This window comes from Neolamprologus multifasciatus, chromosome 5 (assembly GCF_963576455.1).
Source record: "Neolamprologus multifasciatus chromosome 5, fNeoMul1.2, whole genome shotgun sequence".
Lineage (NCBI taxonomy): Eukaryota > Metazoa > Chordata > Actinopteri > Cichliformes > Cichlidae > Neolamprologus > Neolamprologus multifasciatus.
This window is the reverse complement of record NC_140443.1, coordinates 22,641,965-22,660,905: the sequence shown is the minus strand read 5'-3', so window position 1 is coordinate 22,660,905 and position 18,941 is coordinate 22,641,965. Positions and strand designations below refer to the sequence as shown.

The 18,941-nt window shown below is 39.8% G+C and overlaps 1 protein-coding gene and 1 long non-coding RNA gene across 6 annotated transcripts in view; both read left to right on the top strand.

Moving 5' to 3' along the window:
- Positions 1-18,941, top strand: part of lrp1aa (low density lipoprotein receptor-related protein 1Aa) — a 102,757-nt gene that overhangs the window by 21,514 nt on the left and 62,302 nt on the right. For all 5 annotated transcript variants that reach the window (XM_085160784.1, XM_085160782.1, XM_085160781.1 and 2 more), the window contains exons 2-3: positions 134-256; positions 14,164-14,301. In XM_085160784.1, the coding sequence (XP_085016910.1) occupies positions 134-256; positions 14,164-14,301 (261 nt within the window). The remainder of the gene's footprint in view (positions 1-133; positions 257-14,163; positions 14,302-18,941) is intronic.
- Positions 14,308-16,627, top strand: LOC146518660 (uncharacterized). The gene is made up of 2 exons (XR_014874248.1): positions 14,308-15,567; positions 15,648-16,627. It is a non-coding gene; the product is annotated as an uncharacterized LOC146518660 (long non-coding RNA).

The window sequence follows — 18,941 nt, the reverse complement described above, 5'->3', positions numbered from 1 at the left end:
CTATTGACTCACAACAGACACCGCTTCCTAACGAGACCTCAGGAATAAAGATCATTGACAAAAAAAAAGAGCTGCTTTTATTTTTCTCCCAGAAATCCTTTTAGTCTTACTTTCTTTTTCTATCTCTTTTTAGCCCCAAGGACCTGCAGCCCAAAGCAGTTTGTGTGCAAAGATGGGGTAACGTGCATCTCAAAGGGCTGGCGCTGCGATCGGGAGAAGGACTGCCCGGACGGCTCTGACGAAGAGCCTGATGTTTGTAAGTCTTTCAAAAAATAATGAGTTTAAAGGCTCAAATATGCTGTATCCAAATAAATCATCAGGTTATTGAGCATGCTGCATCTCACTTGTTTAGCAGAATAAACTATCTGGCAGTTAATCATTCAGAGACAGATAACTGTTGTCCTGAGAAGAGACATTAAAGACTAGTTACGTTGCTTCTCTTTCTTGTTGTATGATAGAGTCCAGAGGGAATCATTCTGTGCTCAGGTTACTGCTTATCACATTTGATAAGAATAAGGGTGTGTTTGAGGCAGGTTAAGACAGGGAGCATTTTCACTAAATCAGTTAAAAATGCAGTGTTATGCAGACATTACGTTTTATTCAATCTCAAAATAAAAATGCGAGCTCACTTGGTTTAAAGAACATCTTCAGCTTCTCTGTGCAGAATACATTCTTTTGGCAATGTGTGAATTATGCACGTAACCAACGGTCACCAAGTGTGAAATTGGCTTGGAAATTGATCAGAACCTGCATGGGTAGATTTGTAAAATGTATCTTCCTCTGTATCCGGGGTATGCCAATATAATACTGCAGCGTTTGTTCTCTCAAACACACTCTAACAGCAGTTGTTGACTAAAAGACCGAGATTGATGCACTTTTCGATTTATTTGGCTAACCACCGCCAGACGAGAGAAAACAATGCGATGTTCTATCAGCAAATGAGAGGAGGTCGTTCTGCCGTTGAATAGCTCTGTCACGGCCAATTAGAAGATCTAGAAAGTTTGTTTTTCCCTGGTAAATGTGATTTTCCACTAACACTCAGACCCACAGAGGACACAGTCATGACACGAAACCAAACAGAAAGTGCTAAAAAAAACAAGAAAAAAAAGACAGCTCTTGTTTCAAAGTCCTCAACTAGATGTTGAGATGCTTTGAGGCCAAATCCCTGGGGTGAGGATGAAAGCAGCAGTGTCTTTTTGGTCATCCTCTGAGACTAAAATGCCTGTAGTTATCTAAGAGGACAGAGGGCTCCGGGTGGGTTGGGGAGTGGTATGTGTCTGTGTATGTGTGCGTGTTTTTGGAGGGGCTGACCTGGGAGAGAAAGAGAGCAACTGTGTGGACAGAGAACTGTAGCTGCAGTCTAGACGCATGAGGCTGTATGAGAGCAGGTCTGGAAGTCATTAGAGACTCGCCCAGAGCAATGGAGAAACCTGCTGTTTTTCACAACCTGCCTAGGCCAAACACACACACACACACACACACACACACACACACACACACACACACACCCTCCCCGCTTCTCATCTTGGCCTTTCTTCTTCTGTGTCTATCTGGGACAGGAGGAAGTGATTTGATCCTCTGTTTCTTGCTACTCCATCTATTGTATGCCAAACCTCTCAACAGCAGCAGTCATAGGACCTATTGCCTCCAGGGACCCGATTTTAGACAGTTAGGGAGGAAAACTCTAGAAGTGAAGCAAGGTCAGAAAATAAACAGGTGGTTAAACCATCTGGCACAGGAGGCTTTAATTGGGATCGTGAATTTCTTTTATGCTCAGTTAATGCAATCCTTGCCGTAATCAAAATATACCAGCAATCAGGTTTTCCAAATCTCAAGAAAACACCCAAACCAACAATGAATGGATGCTATCGGCATGTAGTCACAAACAAACATAATTATTAGCCACATGTAACATTAAGTGGTTAGGACTGATGTCTCACAGCAAGAAGGTCCCGGGCTTGAATTCACAAGCTGCTTGGGCCGTCCTGGGTGTCCATATTCTCCCAGTGCCGGCGTGGGTTTCGCCAGAGGTCTCGGTCTTCCTCCCACAGTCAAAAGCCATGCAGGTTATGTTAATTGGTAATTCTAAATTGGCCGTAGGTGTGAACATGAACATGAAAGGTTGTCTGTCAGTATGTGTTATAGTCGTACGACAGGCTGGTGACCCGTGCTCTCACCCCATGGCACCTGGGAAAGGCTCCAGCTTCACCATGATCTGAAATGGATAAGTGATAAATGATGCAATTTAGAGACACACACAAAAAACCCCAAAGACACAGCATTAACAAATTGTTTTTCCTCCGTTTATGAAATTTGACAAAAGCATGGGAGCTAAAATATGCATGTGAGTCTGTAACCTCAACTGATGTTGATACAAGCCACATTTTCCTCCTTCACACACACATTCATACAGCACTTTATTCTGTGCCTTTAAATACTTTCTATTTAACTATCACACGCACACATTGACACTCCAATAGATGCCTCGGGGGCAATTTGAGTTCAGTATCTTGCCTTAGGATACATCAATCTTTAGACTGGATGAGCTGGGGCTCAAACTGCAGATCTTCCGAAGCCACAGGCAATATATGAGCTAGTTTTACGTTAAGATGGTCAAAATTTTCAGCTTTTAAAAAAATCAGTAAGAGTAAAAATAAGGATGAGCGACACTGTGGTCTTGCCTAACTCTGAAACTCGTCTGCTTAGCTGTGATGCATACTCTACATGTGCCGCATACAACACTGAGAGTCTGAGCCGCTCTGCGATGAAGCAATTTTTAATTTGCTGCAGTACATTAAATTTTAAATGACGGCATAACGGCCAACATAACCTAACCACCTAAAAAGCTGCTCTAAACCAGAGTTTTCAGAGAATATGACTAGAGATAAAAATGGACAGCAAAAACACGTTTTTACTGACAAACCTGCGTTTTTATTGTTTTGATTAAAAGTGCTCTTTGTTGAGGGCCTTTTGCAGATGCTTCTGGTTGAAAGATGCATGAGGTGGTTTATTTATTCACTCATGTGGACGGAGCTTCACAGTGGGCTTTGTTGAGGTGTTGGCTATTGCCAAGAAGTCAGCCACTGTCCAGTGCAGCTGCTTTGCCCTGCTGTGTAACCCCTACAATGCTGTTCTTTGTACTCCGGGGCGCTGGGTCAGACTGGCATAGAGGGATACTGAATGAGTAAAACAAAAATAAAATGGTCTTCTGGGCGTGTGGCCTTTATATAGAACTTTGAACTACATTTCTAGTCAGTGAACAGTTAAAAGATGAATATTAGTGTGGTCCGCAGCCTTCAGGTAGGGTGTCAATTCCTGCCTCGATAACACAGGAAGAGCGTGATGCTGAAATGATGGCCCTACCTGTAGCCTCTAAGTGCATTTTTAGACTGACATTTCCTGTCTAGTCTGCAATTAGCTTTTTAGGAGATGAAACATATTTGTAACAGCCACTTTTAGAGTGGAAAACAACTGATGTAGTGGAGCATCTCACTGATGCCTATCAGAAGAAATGAAAGACTGTCATGAAAATAAAATCTAGTAAGTTTCATCTTTAACCTTGGAAGGTAAAAGCGGTTATAATCTGCTGATATACAGTTGACTGTTGTATAAGACAGCAGTTATAAAAGGAGCAACAACCCAGGTCATATTAAAGCCATTAAATTAAATAATCCTAGGTTAGTATAAGTGTCTGTTGTTCCTACAAGGATTAAGGTATAAGTGCTTCCACTTTTTTTGCACACATTTTTAACTCTCATAATAACAATTTTAACTATTAACTAAAGAAGATGAGGAAAATAGGTCTCAAAGACCATGAATCCATGCCAAATGAATGCGGCAACATAATTAGACAACACTTTAACCGACTCAGTAAATCTGATGCTCGCAGTTGGAGGAAATTTAAGTTGTAATGCAGACACATGACAAAGAGGACTCGTAGTAGTTAAAAAAAAGGTGTAAACGTGACATCTGTAATCTCTTATTGTTTGTGTGTTACTGTACCTATAAATGCATTCAACAGATAGAGAGCATCACTAGAGCTGATCTGAAGAGTGCTTGTAGAATTTATATTCATAGGTTTCATTTATATGGAGATTTTTTCACGCTTTTACTATGCAATCAAATAGAAAACGTTTGCAATTACAAAAACTGAGCAGAAGCTAAGATTCAAAAAACTGTATAAATGTATTTACTGTTATTAAAACAAATCTAAACATTTTGTTTTTCAAATTTAAAAGTTGTTAATGAATCTAAAACATGCAGTTCAGTGGAATCTGAAGGATTCTGAGGTAAGTAGTTAATAGGGAAGTAATTCTAACACAATAATTTTGCATCATGACCGGGTATCTTACCTGACTACAGCTGCTAAATTTAATTGACATTACATGTCTCTGCTTGACACGTTGCTGCTAGTCTAGTCTGTGTGTATGCACAGTAAACTGTTACCATGGTTGAGACTCACCAATAGACTTGCTTTGCATCTTTTAGTGTAGGTTATGCCTGTGAAATTAACCTCAAAAGCAAGCAAACCCCTTTGCTTGGATTTGCAAACAGAACTTTTGGATTCACATTTTATTGCCTAGTCTGAGATAACTCTTGTTTCATTGCATTACAAAAGACTCCAGCGTAACTCCTGAGGGGAATTTCCTGCTCCTTACCTTTTATATATTCTACTGATGTTGTTTTCCTTGCCATATGCCCCATAGGTTTCTCAAAATTCACTGATATTATTCTGCAAAATAACATTGTGTGTTATATTTAATGTTTCCTATATTTAAGAATAAACTCTGCAAGGATTCAAACCATTCCCTTTTCAGTTATTTTTAAAAATATTTCCAATATGTATGGCTACATTCGTATTATCTTTCAAGGGTTGTGTAAAAGTTCAAATTAATAAGTCTTATATTTGATTTTTAAGCAGTCCATAGGTGTAAAAAAAATCTAAAAATGTGCAACACATGTTGTATATACATGATGCATATCAAAAAATGTAAACATCTTATAGTTATAGGTAAAATGACCCAAATGCTCCAAAAACAGGCAAAAGGTAACTGAACACCATTTTCTTACAGGCAGCAAAAAGTCCGAAATACAAAGTTGAAAAATCCACAAATGGCGTAAAATATCAAATACCCAAAAGGAAACGGCAAACTTAATCTCTGTAAAGGCAGAGTGGTTACAATGAGGGAAAAAAAAGACACAAAGTAACAGGGGAAAACTAAACACGGGTGAACATAATCAAGGTAAAGAGCGGACAGGAAATAAATCTAAAGAAAAGACACCAGAGACAAACCCTGTAATGTAAAAACAATGTAAAAACAGGAAGTAACAAATTGAATACAGAGGGTAAAGTCACAGACAGGATACAGGGACACTAAAATCCCAATGGCCACAACAAAATGTGTACATAGCCATTCATTCGTCTATTTCCCCCCCTGCTTATTCATGTCGTACTGTAACATAGGTATGTTTTGAAAACATAATGCAGAAGATATTTTTTCTTATATTTCAGGTACAGTTACACAAACTGCAGGACAAAAAAAATACTTCCCCTTATAAAACCTCAGTGCAAGGTGCACTTCTGCAAAGTCTTTCAAGGTGGTTGGCAAGAGTAGGTGGTTTGAAGCATCTTGTCTTGTTGATTTAAGTTCCTTTATTTTCTTCAGTCTCTTTATGTAGACTGACTCTGTGATGCTGAGATCGGGGCTCTGTGGGGGCCTTACCATCTGTTGCAAACCTCCTTGTGTTGCTGCAGTAGACAGTTCTTTATGACAGGCTCGTTCTCTTGCTGCAGAAGGATTTTTGAACCCATTATTTGACTTCCTGATGGTATTTCATGATGGCTAAGAATCTGCCTGAATCATTAGAGAAATCACTAACTCCGACCTAAACCCCAGCTGCATTTACAGAAATTCTGCCCCTAACGTGAGTAAATGGCATCATCCTTTCCTGCTTTTTACATTAGACTTGCTGTCATTTATTTCAGTGCAGTTCCTTTTTTTATGTGTAAAATAGAAACCTGTGGGTCTGTTTTCACCTCTGCGGAACGTATATTGTGCATTTACTGTAATGACTATATTGAAGGATGTGGCGAGCCAGATGTGACCCACCGACTAAGGGGCCGGTTTTAGATGAGGGGTTGAGGCTGGGGCAGCGAAAAAGGGCACAGCTGGCGCCCGAAGCAGAGCCCTGCCTATGTTTAGCCAAAAAAAGCATGTCAGGGGTTTCAATTTTTAAAACGCTATTATGTAATCTGCGCTGCCCCAAAAAAGGTGTGGTAGGCCATAGGCACCCTAAAGCGAAAGCAAGCCTAAAAAGAAATATACAGCGGGCTTTTCAGCTCAAAGAAAATCAGTAAGTTGAAGAAAAAACAAAAAAACCAAAACCTTGCATTTTGAATGTACAGACAGATGCTGAACACCTGGCTTTGCCTTGTGGCTCATCTTTCTCACCACCTGTGTCTGATTAGTGGCAGCAGTGAACGACTGCAGCCTGTATCCTGTAGTGTGCATTATTGAACACACAGCTTGTCTCCTGCAGCATTTGTTTAACTTCACACTCCTCTTACAATGATGATTACTCTCATCCCTACCCCTCAACCCCCGACCCTTGTGTTTCATTTATCTATTTCTCAAGGTGATAATTAGTCTGTCCTTTGATTTCATTTTCTATCGGCCTGTGTAACAAATTTAAAAATAACTGTTCGGTTTGGGGCCCGGTGCTCGATTTGTGACGATTAAAGTCAGCCTGCTGCTCTCTGAGTAAGAGGTGGACTGGAATGCCTTTCAGATATTTAGTCATTCTGGGCCAGCAGTAAGTCTTCTTTGAGGAAAATGTGAACAAAACTAAGAGTTAAGCCTCACACCATGGTGAGGAAAGAAGTCTTTTCAATCTGAGAAAAAGAGGCGCCGCGTAAAAACCTTATTTTAGTCAGCGACGGGTCTGTTCCTCTTCTTTCGAAACTCCAAGAGAAAGAGTGAAGGGTAGGGAAAGAGCGTCTCGTTTGCTGTGCGAGAGAAAGACGTGTTAAACTCCTTTCTGTACTTTTAAAGCTGAAGTAGAGCAAGTGTGTTTTGGATCAATTTCCCCACATATTTAAATTTCACACCACACCAGATTTGTTTTTTTTTTTTTTTTTTTTGTTGTTGCATGTATCATTGACTTTTTCTCTCTCATAACCAATACTGGAGTTTGTCCACTCTGTCTAGGTGTTTGGGGTATTCTGGTGATGTTGTCCTGTTTGAATCTTTCAATTCACTGCGCTGACAGCACTGTTTGCTTAGTGGCTGCTCTGCCCCGAGGAGGAGTGGTGCTTGTGTGTTTGGAGAAGGCTCAGTTTGTTGTGCTTTCGAGAGCTAGATTTAGCCTTCCTGCTTTGCTTGTCCCCCTGCCAGCCACCCTAGAAGCCTCCCCCCCCCCCCCCCCCCCCCACAAGAAGGAAAGAAAATGCAGTCTTGATATCTTAGAATGAAAAGAGTGAGCAAAGAGCCAGAGAGCTAAGATCCAACCATTAAACAGCAGGGTGGGGGGAGAGGACACAGTCAAGCTACATATTACTGAAATAAACTTTTATGATGTAAATTTTTGTAAAAAACAAAAACAAAAAAAAAAGGACAGCTAATACTGAGATGTGGTTGCCTGTACAAAGAAAATTCAGATAGCCTAACTGAAAATTGTCCCACCGTGGTACTTGTGAGTCACCCACAGGTGCGCTTCGAGTGGCAGGTTAATGTGTTGTTTTCCACCTGCAGAGCAAAGTGTTTATAGGATAGCTGTCAGAAAGAAAACAGCTGTGAAGTGCAGCATTGTTCCCTTTGCCGCTCGGCTGCCTGCCGTTGCTGTGCCTGCTCTTTTGCTGCCCATCATCTTTTTTTTGACAGGGCTGCGTTGAGTAGCCACATCATAATACAGACCCCCCCCCCCCCCCCCCCCCTCGCTGTCACCTCTCTGTCCTCTCTTAGCTTTAGCGAAAGCTGTGCTGTTGCTGTGTTAATTTTTGGTGTCCTAGTTGTTTGGGGTTTTGTTTTCCTTTGGCAGGGCAGGCAGGGGGGGTGTGGGGTAGGGGAGGGTCGAGGGGTGCCTCTGTGGCGCTGGGTCAGGATCTGGGCGCTTCATCCAAGAATATGTCATGTGGCTCAAGAGCATCACCAGTGAGGGCCCGTGAGGACATGGTCATGAGTTTACATTTACAGTATATGTGATGCCTTTGATTAGATTCTTCTTTTCTGTACAATTTGCTTTCACGTTCTCATTTTTAAACGTCTGAAGTATTTCAAATGTAATAAAAGGCAGTGGGGTAGAATTGGTTTTCTCTGCAGCGAGCCTCATTCTGGCTTGCATAAAGCTCCTTTTATGTTTTACTGTAGCACCGGCAGGATTTTGTTATTTGTATTTGTGTTTTTATTGGTGCATTAAGAATCCATTTGACTAGCAATATGGGGGGAAAGTGTGAACTACTCAGGGGAAAACCCTTGCAGCCAAACAGACTTTGGGCTCTGGGACAGCCTAATCCAGACCCAGATCATGACTCCCTCTCAATCAGCTTGTCTCCTTTCTACTGGTGGAGAGGGAATGCAGATGAGGAAGCAGTTTCCAGGATGAATCATTCGGCATTCATCTTGTGAAAGAAAAAAAAAGTTGCAAAATTATGAGAGAGTCCTAAATGACACATACAACATTCTCCTCATAAATCACAAAGCGCCAGCTGCCCTGTCATCACTTTGCTCCTGTGCCCCGTGGCCCTTACCCTTTACTGTTACCCCAGCTCTCTCTCCACGTGGCTGTACCACAGCTCAGGTCAGGCTTTGCACGTGACACTGCTTACAGCACTGTGGCTCAGCCTGTTTTGTAGGGGGTCACAGCCGATTTGTATGATCCAAACAATGGCCTTAGTTTTTTGTTCACCATCCCACTACCATTGCCCCCCCCTCTGCCCTCATTCCCTTGGACTGGAAAAGTTCATGTGATCTACCTCAGTGTGTAGCGGCTTAGAGACTCCACTGGTACAAGGTGTATGAAATCCTGCATGCCTCAGCCTGCTTTTGATTGGTGCTTAAAGAAGAAAAGCTTTGTTTGGCTCCAGCTGTGACCGCCAGGTGCTTATACTGATTCTGCAGATTAAAAAAGGGGTAAATCATAAAATAGATGGTTACTTCAGCTCTCATATTGCATTGTAGTTTTAAATTTTAAGGCATATGGAAGAAATGACATCTGTCCTGTATCTGTTGATGTGTCCGTGACGTCCGTAGTGGAGAAACTAGGTCTTGGAACAAATTCTGGTTCTCCACAGGAAAAGAATAGTCAAACCCCCGCAAACGCAGTTTTTAACCACCGTCAGCATCACAAGAATAGCTTGTATGGGTCAATAATGCAGGCATTAAGATACTTTTTCTTTTTCGTGGACCCCCGTATTGAGATAGAGAATAGTTGAATCTGTACCCAGTAGCCCTGTGCAGGTCTTTCAGTGAACTAGTGAATGAGCTCTGTACAAAAATAGAGCAGAGGAAACTTCTTAAAGGAAAAAAAGGTTCAGGCCTCCTAACCTGGCTCGCTCACTGTAGAGGAATGTTGATTAAAAAACCCTGTTTAATTCAAATTAGAAATGCCTTGGCACCTTCGCCTGGTGCCAGCTTGAAGAAGAATTGAGCCTTGTGGGTTTCTGGCCATTTCCTGTGGATGAGGTGTTTCACATGGCCTTCTGTGTCTTCTCTCTCTCGCTCTCTTTTTATTTCTGTCTGCCTCTCTGTCTCACTCTCTCTCTCTGTCTCTGCCTCCGTCACGTTACCTCGTCTTTGGAGGACAAATCATTTTTTATGTGCTGTTTAAAGAAGGAAAGTGAGTAGGCATAACAACGTGGAAGAAAAGCAGAGCCAACAGTTTAACTTTTCACATATACAGAAAAAGCATCTGTAGCATATAGGCAAGCAGTCTGTTTGAAGTCGGCGCGTTAAGCGAGGAACAAAACTTAATTCCTACCACTTGTATATGTCATAACATTAAACACAAGAAATTATATATTTTTTTCCATTTTTAGGTTATTGTTTTATGAATGAACAAAACTTAGAGGATCAGTTTGAAACTTCTTTCTTGGCATGAGTTGATGGGAAATTTGATCCTGGTCTCGAGTGTGTTTGTGCTAAATGCAGAGCTGGGACCGAGCTTCGCATGAAGATTTGAAGCAGAGGGAAATTTTTACAGTAGTCAAGCTGTCTCAAAAAATGTGCCACCTCGAAATATCACTAATCTTAACTGGAAAGCATTTTAAGTAGTTTAAGCAACTCGGCTGGAGCTTCACTCTGGTATTGATTTTCTCATTTAACTCTTGGAAAGAAAGGAAAAAAATGCTTTCTAAATGCCAAACTATCCCTTGAGTAGAACCGTCTCACCGTCTATCACATTTCAAACACAAGGATGAAATCTACCCACATGGAAAAGATATATATAAATCTTATAAAGTTTGTATTTGTCTTGTGTGAAACTTGTATGAAAAGCATACAAGAGTGAAAACAGATATAAGATCCCTTGAAAAATTATATAATGAAACTTGTATGTTTTGGATACTTCCTAAAACAATATATGAAAGTAATGAGAAAGTGGCCACTTTCATGAGTAAATCATATAAGTTTTAAAGCATTTGTTCTCAGCCTAATTCTGCTGCAAGCTAGATGTTATTACTGTGATGATAAATGTTACAAGAGCTGCCGAAAGTTGTGGATTATTGCTTTAATAATATGCTGAAAGGAGTTTGGAGATACCAGCCAAAGTTCTGGGCACACATAGAGGGTTTGTACCGGGGTTATGCTGAGTCATTTAGTCTGTGGGGGGAAAAAAAGTCTGGTCAGAGTTACAAAACAGCAAACTCAATCCCCAAAAAAGGAAAAAGGGGTTCCTTAGCAAAGGGGCTTGTCAGCATATGTTCTTTCTATATCCAGTTAAAGTTTTATGAATTTACTTTTCAAAGGTCAACATGTTTTCCTTCCCAGAAATCCCAAAGTTCTTTCCTTAGCACACACTCACATCTGGACTACATGCCAGAGCTCTGGTGTGATTATTGTTGGTGTTTTGCCTTTTGGAGAGAGATGTGTGCACACTGCAGATTCAGTGAAGGCAGTCATTTGGCTAGTCCAAGCTAGGATAGTGGTGTGTTTTTATAGTTCCTCCTACTTTTCTTTAGTGGCCATCTTTTGCTGCCTCAGTGGTGCTTTAGATGCTTGCTGTGTCTTTCTGCCGGTTAAGTTGGCAAGCAGGAAAAATGCATGGACATCCACGATAAAGAAGCACTAGAGGAAAAAACATTAGATTTTTTTTAATGTAATCTTTCCTGTTTGCATTACACAGAGGAGACACTTAATGTTTCACAAAACAACAGCCAGTGTAAGAACAGGATCTTATGTAGCGAGGTTTCCCATCTCTAAAACCTCAGATATTACAACATGTAGCTCTGATTAATTCCTGCAAAAGAAATCATCAATTACTCAGCACAGTGACTGGGTCAGGTGTACTCTGCAGTGTATCTAGACAAAAGGTATTCTTTAAAGGTTATAAGATATATATATATATATATATATATATGTATATGTATATATATGTATATGTATATGTATATATATATATGTATATGTATATGTATATATATATGTGTATATATATGTATATGTATATATATATGTGTATATATGTATATGTATATATACATGTATGTATATGTATATATATATGTATGTATATATATATATATATATATGTATATGTATATATATATGTGTATATATGTATATGTATATATACATGTATGTATATGTATATATATATATGTATATATATATATATATATATACACACATATATATATATATATACATATATACATATATATATATATATATATATATATATATATATATATACATATACATATATGTATATACGTATACATATATATATATATATATATACTGTATATGTATATATATATATATATGTATATATGTATATATGTATAGGTTGATTCACTGAAAGCCAGACTATGGATTCTTTATTCTTGTAGATGTTTTGTGTTGAATCCGACAGCAGTGGTACTCTCCACAGACATTTAGGAATGGATAGCTTAACTCAGGAGGTAGCAGAGAAGGATTTTGTGTTCCTTCGGTCTGACAAATGTAGTGCCCGGGGACTTTGTCAGAAAGTCTGTCATCTACTGCTAGAACAAAAGGGCAGTATTTTTGTGAAGACTGATTTTAAAGCATTCCTGCTTTACTGCATGGTTTATAGTCGAGAGAAAATTGATGAAAGAGATAAAGGGACAAGGCATATGATGAAGATCCAGAGGGTAAGATTATTCTTGGGCTGTGCTGTCTCTGTGGCTTGAGACAAAGCTGCTTTCAACAAGTGTTTGCAATGGCACAGCTGAAGGTGTTTTCACAGATGAGGTGATACAGTACAATTTTGGTATCCATCACACTTGTGTTTATTCCTGCCGTGAGTGGTTCTTATTGGAAACCCAAGCAGAGTGACTTATCTTATTTAGTTTAACTATGTAGGCACTAAATATACAAGTGATACCAATTATAAATGTAACCAATTAATCTTTGTTTGGGTTATATTCCTATGTTGAATAAACTAAAGTAGATCTATCTATATACGTACAGATTATTCAGTACAAATCATTCATGCAAACAACTAATCAGCCAATCACATGGCACCATCTCAAAGCATTAAGGCATGAATACACGAGCAAGATGACCTTCTGTAGTTAAAATTGAGCATCATAATGGGAAAGAAACGTGATTTGAGTGACTTCGAACACGGCACGATTGTTGATGCCAGATGGGCCGGTCTGAATTATTTCTGCTGTGATTTTCCCACACAGCCATCTCTCAGGTGCGTTGCTGATGTCAAAAGACAGAGGAGAATGGCCAGACTGCTTCCAGCTCATAGAAAGCCAATAGTGACTCAAATAACCACTTGTTACAACCAAGATATGCAGAACAGCATCTCTGAATGCACAACAGGTCGAACCCTGAAGCAGCAGAGACCACACTTGGTTCTATTCCTGCCAACTGAGAACAGGAAACTCCGGCTACAATTCACAAGTTTACCCAAACAGTAGAAGATTGGTAAAAATGTCATTTGGTCTCATGAGTCTCAGTTTCTGCTGCGACACTCAGATGGTAGTGTGAAAATTTGGCATAAACAACGTAAACTCATGGAGCCATCCTGCCTTGTATAAACATTTGAGGCTGCCAATCTGTTATATTGGTGTCGGGGATATTTTCTTGGCACACTTTGGGTCCCTTAGTAGCAACTGAGCATCATTTAAACACCAAAGCCTACCTGAGGATTGCTGATGATGATGTTCATCAATTTAAGACCACAGTGTATCCATTTTCTGATGGTTGCGTCCAGCGGGATGTGTCACTAAGCTCAAATCATCTCAAATTGATTTCTTGAACATGACAATGAGTTAATTGTGCTCAATTGGCCTCATGATTCACCAGATCTGTTTAGTAGGGCAACATTTAGGATGTGGTGGAACAGGAGACTCTCATCATAGATATGCAAATTTGCAGCAAATGCATGAATCTATCATGTCAATACGGACCAAAATCTCAGGAATGTTTCCAACGCTTTGCTAAGTCTATGACTAACCCTTCAGAAGCCTGAAACAAAAATCCAAATTTTCTGAAAATGGAGCATTTATTGAACCTTCTGAAATCATATTTGCTACATCCCAGATTTTGTCTGCAATTTATTGCTATTTATATATATTAATTCATAGAATATGTATTAGTGGGAACCTTCCGAAAAGTACTGTCAACTTTGAAATTGTTTGGATGAGAGGTTATTAAATTCAGAGTTTAACATTTACAAAGTGTACTCGTACTGCATCTGCATCCATCTGTGAGATTTACTTCCACAAACTATGACACCAGAAATTTGACTTCCTGTATGCAGAAGGATTTTCAGCCACCACTGGAAATTGGAGCAAACTGCAGCGAGCACTAAAATTTGGGAACAAAAGTTCAAAGAAGGATTTTAGTAAAACACATTGTTACAGAAAAAGGACAATAAAACCGACATGTGGAAATAGTAAAGATTAAGCTGGCATTAACAACTACAACTTAACATTGTCAGTCAACCGTGTTTGTGTTTGTCTTCCCTCAGGTCCACACAGCACGGTATCACGATGCCCTCCCAATGAATACCAGTGTGGAGGAACAGAGCTGTGCATCCACATGAGCAAACTGTGCAATGGGGTCTCAGACTGCACTGATGGCTGGGATGAAGGACCACACTGCAGAGGTATCACTTAAGCCACATTTTTATATAAGAAAGATTACCAAGGTCCGTATTACTGGCCTCCTGAAAAACTGACCTTTTTATGGAAAGCTGAGGGTTATCTTCCAGTTTACACACAGTATAAATAGGTCGTTAAGACTTGAGCACTGACCCTGGCAGTTTCTGGTTTTTGTAAAGTGAAATAATGAAAGTGTCCAAAATTAAACTAGGATTTTTGGAAAACTATGTTGAAAACTTCTTGTTCTTAACTACATACAATTTTCATAGGGAAGCTCATAATTCTGCCCTCGTCTATGATATGCAATATGGTTGTATGAGACTGTGTAGGTTAATTTTACAGATGTGGATCTGTGTGAAACTAATGGTGTCTGACTGTCTTTTTACTTATTTATTGTACAGTCTTCACCCATGATATGTGCACGCCGTGAAGCACCGCTGACATCGCAGCAACATGTTGATTTACCACATTCATGTTATAACATTGGATTGTGCTGCCATCTGCGTATGTTCCCACCGGTTCTGTGTGCTGTATTTTGCGGTTGTGTGTATTTTTAGAGCTATAAAGTCTTTATGATTTGAATTAGGGAAGCAGTCATTTTGAAACCAGAAACTGGGAAGTAATTTATGATGACTTCTATTTCTTTTTTAAGAATTTGCTGATTGAGCTCAAAAGAGCTTCAAAAAATTGAATTTGATTGTGCAAAACACTTTTATATTATTGAAGGAAAGGGTAAAGATCTAAAAGGAACTCAACCTGGGCACTTTAACTTAAAGGTCAGCAGAGGAACAGAATTGATGATGGACTATCAATCAGACTGCTTTATGTGGCGCTGGTCAAAAGTCAGCACACATCACAAACCCAGCATCACTCACCTGTCCTCTGGAGTGTCTTTAATAATCGTAACTGTCAATAATGGTAGAGTTTTACTGCGGAGGACACACACCGAAACCTGCCTTTCTCACATCCGGCCTGTACAAAAATCCCACTCCTGCTAGATGAAAATATTTAATTAATATATTAGAATAATCGTTTCAAAGCTGTGAGATTTGGCTTCTTAGATTCTGAACTAAATATCTAACCTCGTTGTCTTGCTCACCACCTCGCTCACCTAAGAGTCCGTCCATCATTCTTTTCCTTTATTCTTTTCTGGGTGTCCCCAATACTCTTAGTTAAAAATGAGCTGGGATTAAATATTTATCGAAGAAACACGGAAAGAGCCACTGGGAGGGGCATCAAATTTTCATGCGCTTTCAGGTTGGCAAGACTTCGTTACGGTATATGTGTGTGTGTGTGTGTGTGTGTGTGTGTGTGTGTGTGTGTGTGTGTGTGTGTGTGTAGGTGTGTGTAGGTGTGTGTGTGTGTGTGTGTGTGTTCACCTCATAATTGGGATGAAACTGTCAGCATATGGGATGCCCCTGTATCCAGGGGTACCTTCTGCACTATTAAAAAAAAGAAAGAAGAAGAAAGAAATCTTTTTGGGGCCTGTGACTTGGGGTTAAAGTTAAACTTAAGGGTTAAAGTTGGAATTGCATCTTTATTTGATGACTTTTTAGGCTTTTTTTGAGACATCAGGTGTTACATTTAAGAGTCATCTGACTGATTTTAAGGTTGCATTCTGCATTTTATGTAATTCAAAATAAATATTTTGCCGTGTCTCTCACCGTAGGTTGTTTACATTGTTGCCCATGTTGGTTTTCTAAACTAATCTCAGTTGCTCGGCGCTCCGACTTGTTTTGGAAAATTCCGAGCATGTCTGTAATTTCAACTGTGGCTGTCTCAGCAAGTCTCTTGAGATCAGGAGAAAGACTGGTGTATTCATAGGATTGTCAGCAGGACAGTGGTTACACGGGGGAATTCATCCCTTTCTCATGTAGGGGTCTGGGGTAACGTCTTTAAAAATGCACAAACCAAAAAAATCTGCTGATTTCTGTGGTTTCTTCTCTGTTTCCCGCTTAGCGCTTACAGATGAAGTTTATTTTTTATTTAAGAAATTCATTCGGTCAGTAGTTCAGAGGTTTGCACAGCACTGCGACAGACTCGTGGGATTTTGTCTCAGAAATGCGACACTTTGACTGCGCCTCTTCTCTTTCTAGAGGTGTTTTTTTTAGTGTGAAGAGTCTTCCAGTGTTTCTGGGAAAAGTGAATCACTTGTGACTGATAGATCTCAGCTTGGTTTGACATTGCTGTGCGTTTGTTTGACTATGACTCATGTCTAGATTTATATCTCATGGCGTGTTCCCTGCTCTTTTGAAAGCTCTCCTGATGTTATGTTTGTACTCTTTTATCTCAGACGTGTACGTAGCCTTGGAGATGGTCTGTGATAACACTGAGACATTGATTTTGAATGCTAGGTGGGACTATTTGGTTATTTTCTTTTATGTCTCTTCTCTTACTCACTTAGAACTAAAACAATCAAGCTTAAGATCACTAGAATATATATGTTATACTTTAGTGATTTGAAGCATTACCTGTGAGTTGACCTGAAGATTTAGGCTACGTTCACACTGCAGGCGAAAGCACATCAAATCCAATTTTTTTGACCCTATGCGACCCATATCCGATCATGCTATGACAGTGTGAACGGCACAAATCCGATATTTTCAAATCCGATCTGGGTCACTTTCGTATGTGGTACTGAATCTGATACATATCCGATGTTTCAGAAAGCGACTGCTGTTTGAACAGTCAAGTCGCATTAAATCCATCTTTTACGTCACTGACACAAGACAGACGCCAATTATCAGCGCTGGAGAAGCGCCCAATAAGACATCGCGAACGCTTCCTGGCCATCCAGTGAAACTGTTGGGAAGACAACGTTGGAGAAACGTGAACATTTTATTTGTACTGTATAATCTGCAGATTCTGACAGAAATCTGCAACTATCCTTTGAAGCACCGCTCCTCTAAAACAGCAATAAGGATAATTATTAGGTTATCCACATTATTATGTAAATAACAAAATAACTTAAAGCAAAAATTGGGAAACGTGAAGTCCGAAGTATTTATATTAAGGGCCATCAGTCAAACAATATTGCTTGCTCTGGGTCTAAACAGAGCGCGTTGTGTGTGACATCTTCTTTTGCGCATGCGGGCCACTTTGAGCGTTCACACTAAAGCGCGTTTGCTGTCGCATTTTATTTGTACTGTGAACGAGCTGACAAAAAAATCGGATTTGATCAAAAAATCGGAATTGAGCATTCAGACTTGCAGTGTGAACGTAGCCTAAGAGTTCCAGAGAAATAACTTTAGTGAAATGGGTTACATTTCTCCCAATTTAGAGTTTACTTTGCAGCTACCCCTGTAATCATTAGTATCACTTCGCCAGTTGCACTTGCCACTGCTGTTAAATTTACTTTCTACTTTTGAATTACCCAAGGGTAATGTGACAAACCATAAAGTCCAAACAGCGTATAGGCACAGATGCCTCATACCAACAGTAAAGCACAGTGGTGGATTGATGGCGATTTGGGCTTGCTGTGCAGCCACAGGACCTGGGCACATTGAAATCATTGAGTTGGGCATGAACTCCTCTGTGTACCAAAGTATTCTGGAGTCAAATGCTTTGTGAAAGCTTAAACTTCCCCAGAATGGGTCATACAACAAGTCAATGATCTGAAGCACAGCAACATATCTACAACAGAATAGCTGAAAAAGCAAACAATGAAGTTAAAATCTACCCAAAGTCCAGACCTCAACTTGACTGAAATACTGTGGCGGGTCCTTAAACGAATGCCTCCAAACCTCAATGAACTGAAGCAATGGTGGAAAGAAGAATGGCCCAATATTTCTTCACTATAATGTGAGAAACGGATGAAGTCATATAGGAAACAACTCTTCCAAATTATTGCTGTCAAGCTACTTAAACATGGAGTGTGCTTAGTTTTTCACAGGACTGCACAGAGTCGTGTGAAAACCTTTTTCATATGACTGTATACGTGTGTTTGAGTTTTGTCTCTGTAAGTTTAAAACATTTCTCGTCATATTAGGGCGAGGCTGGTACATTAGTTGTTACTAGATGTTCGATACATTAGTTTGACCAAGTCTCATGATTCCTCCGTTAAGCTGAACAGTCAAAGTTTGATCCTGAAAACTCCTTAATGCAACAGCAGAATTATAATGGGAACCATTTGTACCATTTACACAAACACAGTCATATTTTGAATAAACCCCCCTGTATCTATTTTTCTACTGAGAACCACTTGTTGTTGAATCTTTTTTTTAATCTTACTTCCAGTTATTGTTGATTTGATTTATTTTTGAGGGGTTTTTTTTGGGTTGTTTTTGTTTTCAGGGACATGTTGAGGCACAGAGCAGCCAAGGAAACTGTAGATCACGTCTCTGTCAGCTCTAGTGTCTTAACTGATGATATAACTGAGCTGACTATAAATTTTTCATGCCCATTATTTATATGTTCTTCACAGTCGGGAGGAAGCCACAGAGGGTGAAATTGAACAATTTAGCAATGCACATCAAGATTTTATGCAGTTAAGCACCCTGCTGAGCTCTAAAACGAAAGCGTACGATAGCAGATTCAGCAGCACCTGTGCCTGATACCTACAGGCATTCTCTAAGCTCTGTGTCTTCTGATAGACAGTACTGAGTGAGATGAATGGAAGCTGAGTGATCACAGTATAATATCTGAG